General features: G+C 40.0%; 1 protein-coding gene across 1 annotated transcript in view; it reads right to left on the bottom strand.

Moving 5' to 3' along the window:
• The window catches only part of LOC121328284 (forkhead-associated domain-containing protein 1-like), a 40,284-nt gene extending 29,048 nt beyond the window's left edge, over positions 1 to 11,236 (bottom strand). Inside the window, exons 1-11 of the mRNA XM_041272879.1 lie at positions 11,104 to 11,236; positions 10,192 to 10,290; positions 6,805 to 7,011; positions 5,852 to 6,119; positions 4,854 to 4,948; positions 4,175 to 4,387; positions 3,566 to 3,689; positions 3,120 to 3,250; positions 2,517 to 2,594; positions 1,404 to 1,496; positions 339 to 446 (exon numbers count right to left, since the gene is read on the bottom strand). Of these exons, the coding sequence (XP_041128813.1) occupies positions 339 to 446; positions 1,404 to 1,496; positions 2,517 to 2,594; positions 3,120 to 3,250; positions 3,566 to 3,689; positions 4,175 to 4,387; positions 4,854 to 4,948; positions 5,852 to 6,119; positions 6,805 to 7,011; positions 10,192 to 10,287 (1,413 nt within the window). The 5' untranslated portion in view covers positions 10,288 to 10,290; positions 11,104 to 11,236. The remainder of the gene's footprint in view (positions 1 to 338; positions 447 to 1,403; positions 1,497 to 2,516; positions 2,595 to 3,119; positions 3,251 to 3,565; positions 3,690 to 4,174; positions 4,388 to 4,853; positions 4,949 to 5,851; positions 6,120 to 6,804; positions 7,012 to 10,191; positions 10,291 to 11,103) is intronic.
• Positions 11,237 to 12,795: the final 1,559 nt, after the last annotated feature.

Raw genomic sequence — 12,795 nt, 5'->3', positions numbered from 1 at the left:
TCCACTGAAAGTTTGCCACCTGGTGGTCACAGTATATATTGTAACTGTGGTAGAGTGATACCTGCTACTTCTACTGCATGGAATAGAACTAGGTTGTTGTCCAGAACATTTTGGGGAGGTTTTTAATGTGTTTTTTTAAAGTTGTTTCACCTCCTCTTTGACATCTAAGAAATATACAATTGCTGGTATACAAAACATGGTACAGCATGTTTCCAAAAACATGCTTTTATTTCCAAAAGTGGCAACAGGTAGTGATAATAAGCAGAGGATGACATCCCTGGGAGTGCTATTAAGCGGGTTGGACTGTACCTGTACAATTTACAATGAACAGTTCTCACCCGGGCTTGTGTCTGCTCCAGCTGTACCCTGGTGAGCTGCTCCTGGAGCCCTGTCTCCTGCAGCTGCTGCCTGCCTCTCTCCAGCTCCTCCTGCAGCCGGGCCTGGGCCTGTAACAATGACAGGACAGCAGAGCTCATGAATGGAACTTCATGATCATACATACAAGTCAGGGCAAAGCGCTCCGAGTGCAGCAGCGGTCTTCCGTGGAAAGTAACCTAAAGTAGGTAGGCAGATTTCCAGAGTGGAAAACCGGGACACTTTCTTTTCTTCAGTTCAACTCTGGAGCAGTTAAAATAAAGTGTATAATAACATAATCATCATTTAAAAATTAAACATTTCTAAAAATCACCAAACACAATAAGGACCAACTTAAAGCTAACTTGGCTGCTGGTAGTTCCAAGATTATTGGGAAAGTCTGCTTTTTTTGTAAATTTTGTGGCCACATAGATGCAGGGTTTGACACTGTCACCAAAATAGTGAATTCACCAATCCCAAATAACATTTAAAAGTTTTTGTACAGAATCTTCCATCATTCTGCACTGTGCCTAGTGTCCACCTGAGAAGATAGAACAGGTGATCGTTCGCCAACATATTTGACACGACAAGCTAATATATATATATATAACATTCTGGTGCAAAACAAGAAACAAGAAACATTGAAAACTAATTTGCTACACTTGACTGCAATAACTGAGATTTGAAGGTAGCAGCAGGCTAGTTTGTTGCCAAGCAACCTAATCCAGTTGGAAGGGATCAGTCTGCCTGGAAAGACTGTCGCCTAGCAACTCCTGCAGGTGTTCAGGTTCTGTATATTAATTAGTTAACAGAGAATGAGGTAGATTCAGCTTTACCTCCAGTGCAAAGTTACACCAAAAATAGAAAGAAACAACTGAGGTGTAGGTAAAACCCCAGAGAAAGGGTTTATTTCTGCAGACAAAACCATAAAAAAACAGTGAAGCCAGGGTGTGTCTGATTGTGCTGCTTCATCATATTAGGCCCAAGTACCGCAGGTAATGCAAAGTAGAGACACACGCTTGCATTTAAGAAGGTCCCGTGGAGCCTACCTGTCTGTCCTGGGCCAGCCTGTCTGCCTCGGAGTGATGCTTCTCAGTGTCAGCCTCCAGCTCCTTCACTCGCTGATCCATCTGCTGCAAGCACTGAACGAGAATCAACCACATCAGTCAATCCAGATGACTCAATTGAGAAGAGATTCTCATTTACCATGACAACCTGGCTAGTCTGAATGGGTGTATGCATGGGTTTTGACCAGGTGAACAATGCGAGAAACAATAAAAGTTAGAGTTAAGTAAATTTTTAATGTTTGGCTTGCTCGTTTAGACTATGTATATAATAATAATAATAATAATAATAATAATAATAATAATAATAATAATAATAATAATAATAATCATAATTAATTATTATTATTTGCAGTTTTTGTATTTCTTTTTTTTAGACCAGATCCAGTGTATAGCAACTATCTATTTTTGCTGTTTGTAGCATACTACTGCTTTCTCACAGGGTTCCATTGTGGGGGTCTGGGTAGAATGTAGCAACAAGACCTACAAACAATGCAATAGGTAATTTTTCTAGAACGTTAACTGAACCTATTTTGACTGGACTTTAGTTCAACCTAGTTCCAGTTTGTTTATTTATTTATTTTGTATACGGAAAACCGCAAACAGAAATCCCAGAACGGGCTGCTGGCAGTGTGTCTACTTGACCTGATGATTCGAGAGAGAACAAAAACACAGCAGGGAAGCGTTTTCAGCTAGAGTATCTGTAATAGGGCACTTGCCCAACACAGCATAGTGTAAATCGTGATGCTGGGTCTTTAAAAACAAGTTTCATCACAATTCAATAAACGGTTTAGAGGTGATAAGTACGCAGTACCACTGCCTCAACTATATCCAGGTCGTCGAGGATTACATCTGCAGGGGAGATTATGAAAGAGATAAAACACATATGAGCATATGACAATGTTCCTAGATCTATTAATAGCTGTGAGTGGGTAATCTGGGTTTTGGGGGACCGCTTGTAACAACCTGCAATTTGGTGTAAACATACATTCAAATCAAACCAACAAGTCATTCTAAGTTATACGAGACACAAACAAACAACCAAGCATCCATCCAAGACGACACACAATAATAATGCTGAGGATGGGAGACACTCACTTTTTTGAGAGCGACCACTTCAGTTTCTCGGGCCACCAGCTCCTCTTCGTGTTTCTTTGTCTCCCTCCTATTCGAAAACTGTGTGCCATAGTGGAGAAACAAACCACAGCTTACCAGCAGTGTCAGGCTGTTTTACAAGTGTCCCTTCCGATCTCTTTCTCAAATAAGAACACAAACCAAAAACAATAATATTTTCAACAGCAGCACAGACTCTATTGGTCAGCTATAATGTGCACTGTGAAATCAATGTATCAGTCCACAATTAGATTAATAAGTAGCTTCAGCTGCAATTTGATTTATTTGTTCCACTTTGGAGAACTGTAACCTGCTTGAACAGCTCCTAGCAAGTTCATAGCAAAGAAGTTAAAAAAAGGTAACTCAATCTCGAGCAACAGAACCCAGAACCAATAATTGCAAATATCACAAACAGCAGCATTCCCTTTAAGTATAACACATTGCCTTTCACTGGATCATTTCCGGTTATCACTTTTTAACTAAATGTTCTTAATTATTTTTACTTGGAATATCCTTTACAGTGAGACACGCACAGGTGGCGCTGGAACAATCCCAGAGGTGCAGGAGAGAGAGGAACGGCTTCCATACCTTGGCGGACATGGATGCCAGCTGAATGTCCTTCTCGCGGATTTGCTTGTGCAGCTTCTCAACCTCGCCGCCCAGCCGCGTGACCTGCTGCTCCCGGGCAGAGATGTCCCGCTGCAGACTGGTCACCAGCCCTGAGGGGAGGGGGGCGCAGACTTACTCTACTTTTTGATCGGATGCTCATTTTTCCCCCAAAGAGCGGCAATTTTTCTGTGTTCAATGACTACAGATAACCCAAGCCTGAAGTTCTGGTATGTGAGTAAAACAAATAATCCAATAGTACTATTATTTTATGCTGCCACAGATGAGAGAACTGTACTTTAAACATGTTCTAATTTATAGTGGAGACCTGGGATTTTCCATTGTAAATATTAACTAACTCACTACTCCAGTGCATAAGTCATGTTTATACTGGATTTAACAATGGGATACCCTCTCATTCCTGGTACCTGCAGACATGGAGCTGTCTCTGCGGAGCCTCTCGTTCTCGTTCTTCAGGCTGCTGATCTCCAGGTCTCTCTCACTGAAGGCGTGCCTCAGGACTTCACTTGAGCCCGTCTGGAGCTTGATCATCTGACAGGGGACAGGCAATCTAATCACTCATTTAAATATGAACACTTGCATAATTTTTTCCTTTTTAAATGGAGTTAACATATGAGGAATGTACTTGGTCGATTGACATAAAATACTGCAGATTGTATTACTGCTAAACATGGCAAAGAAAACAGGCACAGTAGCTACTAGTATTCCCAGCCCAAGGAATTTTACTTTCTTTTTTTATTTAAAGAAATAAGTGTGAGGCCCTATACAAATTCCAGTCGTGGTATTAGCTGATCAAGATTGCATTTTTTGGGACGTCCTCAGGAAATGACAGTCTTGGAGTGTAATATACCAGGGTTAGAAACTCACAGACTCAACCTACAGATGAGTTTCATGCTGTAATAAATGCAAAGCATGTGCAGTACATTTAGCTGAAATTCCTGCACCTAGTCAATGTATGACTATACCTGGGTGCAGGTGGGTGCAGTGTTAGTGTGAATTTCTAGTATCTCCAGTACCTGTTCCTTGAGCTCCTGGATCTCCTCTTTCTTGCTCTCCAGTGTCTTCAGTGTGTGGATGATATCTGTGTCTCCGCGGACCTGTGCCAGCTGCTGCTTCAGAGCAGCAATCTCGTCCCGGAGGCTGGCGATAACCGCGTCCTTGCGCCGCGACTCCCCCTCGAACACCTGCAGCCTGCTTACCTCGTCTCCCTGCCGCAAAAGCCTCTGCTCCTGTGTGCCACAATCTTAAATGTTATTTCCCGGTCTTACAGTATTTATTTTCTTTGAATATGAAGAGCAAGTTGATGTCTAGTCTCCAAGTGAATCTGGAACACCAGGGTGGAACCATTAACCAAGCCCCCTGTTACACTCTGCCCCTAGTGGATATAAGAAATACTACATATGTTCTATGCAGCATTTCTTACTGTGTTTTTCTGACAAAACCCAGAGGCAGGGGGCAGGTTCATGGTTACACTGTGGTGTACCAGATGTACTTGGAGGGTAACAATGTGGGAAACTTACCTTACACTGCAGGGACCACTCTTTCTCTTAGCAGGTCAGTATCAAAGTCTATCCAATCCTTGCTTCGCTTGGTCACTGTACGTTAAGGTGTCCTGTGATGATTTTATGAGGTGGTTCTGTGTCTATGCTGTTGTCACCAAACTCACCAAATAAATAAAGCAATAAAAATGATTACCTTCTCCTGAAGCAAGAGCTCGAGGGCCTGAGGTGAGAGAGACTGGGACCCGTTTGTGAATGCGCGCCCCACTCCAGCACTGCTCGTCCAGTTTCCTAAAACACACAGGTTGGATAATTGACTATTAACAGCACTGAATGCTTACATTGTACACCACACAGATTTTTCACATATTTGTATTAAGATTCTGTAGTACTTGTTCAATACACATTGTTCTTATGTTACACATAAGGAGCTCTATTTTAATGATCTTGAAAGATCTTAAAACCCTTTATTTATCCTGCTGGTGGTTTTTGTCATTATTTTCTAAACAGGATTGACGCTATGAAAATATTTCCATAAACGTGGCCTGTCATGCACTTCCGTTCACTATGGAGGGCTGAGGTGTGCTGTTTTGAAAGACACACGTGTTGGAGCAAATTTGCATTTGTTTATTAAAACATGCTTTCAACTGCACTTCCTTGTTCAACACCTCCTGTCATTAATCAACCACCTGACTCCCCTATTGACTGACATCCTTTTCAGCCAGTAGCAGGCTTTGAGCCGGAGGTAAAATGGGCAGATGTGAAGCAGCTGACCACTTTCTTTAACCTAGTGTGCAGCCAGTAGGTGCAATTCCAACGCTCCTGGTGTGGAGCACACCCTGCTACACCCTGCACCCCTTGATTACTATGGAAAACCGCATCAATCCTCTAGCATCGTGACAAATGGAAAATGCTGCACGTGTATTCTGATGCCAAGGGCTACTTTCAAGGCGATAATGCACTCATCCATCATGCCTGAAAGCCATGTTGTGTCAAGGCTGGATAAACAGTGGACAAACCCAATGTTAGGTACAGATCCCAATAAAGTTGCAGTGTATATAGCAAAATGAAAAATGATTTACGGAATAATTATGGTCACTAAAACCACTTTAACCAAGCCGAGTCCTGCTTTATCTCTTCTGAGTGAGGGCCCTCCATACTCTACAGAGTTCATCAAACCGAGTCCTGCTGTACCTGTTCTGAGAGAGGGCACTCCATACTCTACAGAGTTCACGAGCGTCCCCCCTCTCCTGTTTCCAGCGCTAGCAGGCCGGGTCCTGATGGGCGGGTGAGGTATGGCCCCCGGGGGTCCCCCCTGGGTCCAGGGAGCCGATGAGGAGGGCTGGGACTGCAGGGAGGGCAGTTGAGAGAGAGGTGCTGGGGAAGGGGGCAGTCTGGGGTCCTTAATGATCTGGAGGTGTCCCTGCCAAGCTGTGCGCTGAGATACTGGTGGGCAGGAGAGCTGGAGAAAAGACAGGAATACATACTATTAGTGTGGCAGTAAGGGCATTGCAATTTTTATGATTTATCACCATCATTTATTAAAAAAAAGCTCAATTCATGTTAGGATTCAATTTACTTAATTTACTATACAAACTGAATAAGTTATAACATAGACCTCTATTAGCACTCATTTTGAACTACCTAAGGTGACATACTATAAGGTAGAACAAGATTTGTGCTAATAGGGCTCTGTTAGCTAAAAGTTGTGGATAAATAGACTTAATCTGAGTCAAAGTGAAAATAAATTCTTGAAAACAAAAAGAAAAGCAGCAAAACTATAGATGTGAGGATAATGCTACGTGAAAGAGAAATAAGAAAACTGCTTTAATACAAGAGCCCTGTTTTGGGGAAGCTTGATGAAACAGCACAGCAGAGAAATATGTACGTCAGAAAGAATTATTACTATATTATTTTTCATTTCCATTTTTATGTTTTTTTTACAGTACATATCCACACTAATTAACTACAGACAAAACAAACAAGCTATTTGTAGGAATATTCACACATTATTGGATTCCTTAGTCTGCCATATAAAAAGGTTGTTTTAAAAAGGGTTGCTGTTTCTAGGAGGCATGTCAGAACAGCCTCTTCAGAGTGACCGGAATGCTTGCAGTGGTTTGTATTTGATTCAAAGCCAGCAGTACCGAGGGTGTGTTCTCCACCACCAGCTCGTAGGAGGGCCCCTCGAAGCCGAAGCGGAGCACGTCTCCCGGGGCCAGGCGCACCGCAGCGTTCTGGATCCGGCAGTCATTGACGAAGGAGCCGTGGTAGGAGTTGAAGTCTCGGAGCACAAAGCTGCCCTCCAAATCACTGAACTCGATCAGGGCATGGTGCTCCTCCACCCCCCCTGTCTGGAGAACAGAGGAAACCAAAATCATAAGCATGGACAACCCACACTGTGAGGAAAGAGAGGCAGAAAGAAAGACAGACTTTAATAAGTTCAATAACAAACATTTCAACCACAAGTCTTTCTCAATGTTAATTATTGAATGTATTCAGTTTCTTTTAGTGCTTCTAAATTGCACACTGTTGAGTGTTTTACAGTTATGAAAGAAAGTAATTTAGTTTTTTAAAACATTTACACTGTATATGACTAAGAAATAGAACAAATAGTGTTCATACATTTTATTGCAAATATACACATAGGTCCCCATATCACATAAACGTTTATTTATTTTCATTAGAAAAAAAATAAAATAAAAACATAGCCTATACAACTATGTATAATTAAATGAAACTGACCCCCAAAGATTTTACTTTCTTGAAGTTGAATTAAGTCTACTTTTATATATAAAAGCTACCATGTACAAACTGCTTATCAATTCTTATCGATAGACGTGTTCAGCATGTGATCACTTGACTTATGGAAACTTTTTTCCTATATTCCAATACACTTGAAACCCATCAATACATATTAAGATGCAACATACAATTAGTCCATTGTCTAATTGTGCCTTTGAATTTTATATTGCACACGTACCTGTATAATAACAAGATGACATGTTGTAGCACTAGCTCCATGAATGCAGCATAAGTAATTTGCTGCCTGCTGCTCTTAATTGAGTATCAGAATACCCGGCCAGGTTAATTTAATTCTTTGTTCAATTGCTAAATAAGTAATTTTGTTCTCATTTTTAAAGTGGGCCTTTCAGATTCCATAAGGCAAAATTAGGTGAAGCTATTTCAATTTACTGTTAACTTTTGATAGCAGTTTATCGCTGCACTGGACTTTCTCTCTTGTTTTAACTGAGGATCTTTTCTTTAATTGCCTCATGGACATTCTATTGAGATTCAGGTGTTTTCCTTAATTGCCCTCGCAAAGGTCTTATTGGGCTTGATGTATCATTAAGTCTAAGCATCTTAATCGGTGGCTCTTTAAATAGGACTATTACTTCCTGGGGGGGGAGAGGTTGGTTTTTTTTTTTTTTTTTTTTTTGCTGGGGTGATTCTTTGTGGATGCAGAGTGTTTGAAGAGGGAGTTTGCTGGTCTGTAAAGGAGAAATCAGGAAGCAATAATCTTTTGGTTGTTAGAAACAGTATTTTCTCTAATCTGCCATTTTTCCAGTTTAAATTAACCAGTTATCTAATCTCCTGCCAAACTGAAACTATCCACATCATTCAAACTGTTTACCTGGATCCTAAGAGCAACAACAGTGACTAATCCAGCTGGTATCATCACTTTTTGTCTTCTTACCTGGTTGGAAAATTCAAGTTCTACAGGACCAAGGAAGAACTGGGTGAGACCCCCTAAGGGGGAGGAATCTTATTTATTTTTCTGCTGGATTATCTGGGCTGTTCTGACTGTTTTGGAGTATTATCCTTTGTGTTTATTTATTGGGGATTAATGAGCACCCAGCACAGAAGTTTCATTCTTGTTTTGTGTTTCAACTTTTCTGTTTCATCAACATTTACAATACGGATTGAATAATATTTTGGGACTTTTAAAGCATTGGGGGTTGTTTCATGGACATTTTTTTCTTTTTATAAGGACTGCCTGATGGACTGTGGTAAACATTTTGAAGTGTTCAAATGCTGTCTATTAAACTCATGTACACCAACTGTTTGATCCTTCTGTCTCAAGTATAATATTCCATGCATATCCAATAACATTTGCTATCTGAACTCTGTTGTCTTCTGGTTTAATTGTCTTCCTAGGTTCTAGTTGTTGTAAACAATCCTGACTTGCCCTGCAATTTTTCTTGGTTCTGTCGCGCAATCCTAGTGCTTTGGAGACTTATATTGTTCAGGGTAGTTTATTTGTATTTCCGTCAAATACTAGTTATTGGATGTTGCTTAAGGATTGGGTTTGTTACAATATTATGTTTACGCAAGGCACTTTTAAACCGGCTTTGATGCATTTGAGGTATTTGTAGTGTAAAAAGCAGCCGTCCCAGGTCCAGTTGTCCTATAAAATGCTTTTTTTTTTAACTGCATCGATAGTACTGTGATGCATTGTTAGTCTATGGTAAATAAACTTGAGTTCTGAGGAGAGAACAGATACAGCTGAAAGTTGCAGATGTTTCTTTTTAGCTATTAAACTAACTTGTTTTGCTTTTGTTGAACAGGAAACAGTATTTTTCATGGGTATGAAAATAAACAGGAGTTATTGTCTCCATTAATATAATAAGTTACCAGACTGATGTGTAAATGTTTACAATAACCTGTTTAAATGTCAGTTGCATCAAATACTTTGCATGACATAGTAATGATGTCACAGTAAGATTGATGCATTCAGTGCTGTAACTCTCTTACTGATTTATTCTTAAGCTTTTAAAAATCCAGCTCTGACTGACCCACCTTTATTTAGTCCATTGTAATTTTCACTGAAAAGATGCAAAAGGTTGCGGAAGAGAATACCTGAGGTATGCAGCCAATTGTGATGTCACAGTTTTGACTTTGCAGCTGAATGGAATTCCCAGTTAGGAATTTTAAAGCAAGTGACATCAATTATGCTGATATTGAATAAAGTACAGTCAAAACTCAACTGATGTCATAAATTGTTTCTTTTGATGTGTTGCATACACCAGGCGAAAGGTGTACTCTGATTGGCTGAGACACTCAATGGTTTATAATCTATACTGTGGCAGTTATACTGTAGTAATCTAAGGCAGGTTCCAGAGAGGAGTCTTAGTTTTTACATAACTTAACCTAACTAGCGCTATTATATAAAACATATGGTAATTGACTGAATAGATTCTGGTGTCAAACATGAAAACTCTTTCATTATAATAATACCATACTATCTTCATATAGCACCTTTCATACTGGACCACCATCACAAAGCAGAGATAGGTTGTGCATTATATGCAGAGTCACTTACAATAGGACATTGATTCAACATCTCATGTGCTGAATGGAGCACAAGGAGGTTAAATGATTGCTCAGGGTCACACAGTGAGTCTGTGGCAGAGGTGGGATTTGAACCAGTGACCTTCTGATTACATGCACTACATTAACCACTGGACCACTGAAGCATCTTTTAAAATGTATCTGCTAGTTGCCCATGTTAGTCTTGCCATTAAAGCTCTTACCTGCAAACACAGATCACTGTCTTCATGCCTCCCCACCGTTGTGCTCTTGTTTCGTAACATGAATGCCCCCTCTGAGGTTTTCAGATAACCCTTCATTCTCTGTAAAAACAATTTCACAATTTAGTACAGGCAGCACGGCTTAGTCGTACATGTACGGCATTTGATAATAACTTACAGTACAAAGATAGGAATAAAATTCAGAAATGACTGAACCCCTTTCTCTCGTGGTGCGATCTACATGGACAGCATGTTGAAAATCTAATTGTAACTTTCAAAGTTTCATCAAATGATCCTGTAGAGGTAGCCTTGATTCGCACAACCAACCTCAAGAGAGAGATTAAGAATGGTCTCCAGAAGCAAACAAATATACAACAGATACAGATAAACCAAAGCCTGACCTCTTGTATAGGTGGGTCACTGTGACCTGTCAACTCTCAGGAGCGAAGTGCAATCAAACCACTGGTTCTCAGATCTGACTGATGGGACTTACCATTCACTATAGGCATCCCTCATAAAGGGAGGGGGGGGAGGAGAGAAAAAAAATTCCTGATCATGAAACACACACCCACACGTACAGTATAGTTTTAATGGAGTATGAGAATCGAATAATGGCACCTGTAAACACGTCGGGTACACAGTAATTAATATCATATGCAAATGTGGTAGATTTGCTCCATACTTTCACTCCTTTTCCATTTAAAAATACTGAAAGTAAATATAAATTCGCACGTGCATAAATAAACGCATTGATAAATAGCGCTACAAGTTTTGCGGTAGAACGGGCCTTTCTAACCTCTGAAGAACGACCTGTGCTACCAACAGTTCATCGTGCTTTTAAGCGATTTTGTTGAATTTCACGGGGCTGATTAAAACAATTGCGGTAAGGGTGGGGAGGGGGAGTACGATACTCACTGGAGTGCTGAGTCGGAAATATTCAGAGATGCAAAATGATTGAAATCTCAAATTCCGGGAGATTTTCCGTGCACCCTCAGTCTGTTTCGCCGCTTCTCTTTGCCGGGGAGTTTGTCAGGTATGGTTTGGCAGGATTGTGTATCGGCGCCATGGAAACGACAGCTGAAACTCCGCCTCCAGCGAGAAGGCTGCTGTTTGGTTCGAATGCGGAGTTTGGTTTCCAGGAGTAGGTGATACGTCAGAAAAGCATGTTTAATATCGCAGAAGTTGATTCAGCATACCTGAGAACATTTATGTAAATGTACTAGGGACATGTGCTTAGCATCAATAATAGATGTTAAGAGATTTGGTCCATTTTCATTTCGGTACTTGTCGTGCAACACAGACAAATACTAGTACTACTGTGCAGAAATATCTCTGTCACTGCATACACACACCTTCAATGCTGTACTGAGACTGACCACTGGCACAAACCCATTTTAATCTGGCCCTGTTATGCTTTGCTAGTAAATAGATGATGTTAAGGATACCACTGCATCTGAGGGACAGATCGCTATATAAAATATTTTGCATGTATTTGAAAACTATCTATTCAGTGAACAAGGGCTGGTGGGTAAAATAGGGAAAGTGGTCGCCTTTCGTTCATTTTCTACACTATTTGATCTAAGCCAGCTGCTTTTGGATAGTATATCAATGTAAAAGGAAAGCCTACATTCTATTGGTCTGACAATGTATTCAGAGTGAAGATATGCAAATAGATTCACTCATCTGATACAGGGTAAATTAGCCTCTAAGGAAATACTATGGTAAAATTCTCTATTCCAGGGTTGGTGTCCTCCTAGTTTTTGTTCCAAATGTACCCTAAATAAGTTAATTGGGCCAATTAAGCTTCCAATAAGCACTTAATTGGTTCAATTAAGTAATTTAGGGTACAGTTGGAACCAGGAGGGATACCCCTGGTTGCAACTGTACTCCTCCAGAACCAGGATTATATCATGTAAAGATATTTGTACCTAATGCACAGTAAAAAAAAAAAAAAAAAAAAAAAAAAAAAAAATAATAATCTGAATGATTCTTAATACATTTCTATCATCACAGAACAATTCTGGCTAAGGTTTTTTCTAATAAATAGACTTCAATATAAACATTGGAAGGAAAAGTTGCAATCCACAATTAAAGGGTTGGTTTCACAAGCACTTCTAGGTGGCAGTCTGCTAAACCCAGCTGAATGCTATATAATAAAATACATTGCTAATAAATATATTAAAAGAAATGAAAAGGTTTGACTTAATCATTAGCCAAGCTGATTTCTGTATACATGTAACATTCTGTCCTGTCTGGAAACTGCAGCTACGCACATGCTGGGGGGGGGAAAGTCCTACTTGACCCAATATTATCACCTTATTTCTATATATTCATAAGCTGTTTGTAATTTTTAGTAAAGATTTTTATAAATCTACCCTTATCAAAATATTAATATTGCTGTATTGTTTTTAAGGGGTGTGTCATTGATATTTGTTTGAAACACACAGGCTAGTTCATTTGTTGTAACCAGTATCATAAAAGCAGTCACAATTAAAAGAGCACTATATAGAGGACAGCAGCACATCCTACTGAGCTTGATAAGAAAAAATAGCCACCTCCAGAAGGGCTGAATAACCAAGCAGGCATGCAGTTCAGTAGCTGTTATAT

The sequence above is a fragment of the Polyodon spathula genome, chromosome 16, assembly GCF_017654505.1.
Source record: "Polyodon spathula isolate WHYD16114869_AA chromosome 16, ASM1765450v1, whole genome shotgun sequence".
Taxonomy (NCBI): Eukaryota; Metazoa; Chordata; class Actinopteri; order Acipenseriformes; family Polyodontidae; genus Polyodon; species Polyodon spathula.
This window is presented reverse-complemented; position numbering and strand designations above follow the sequence as displayed.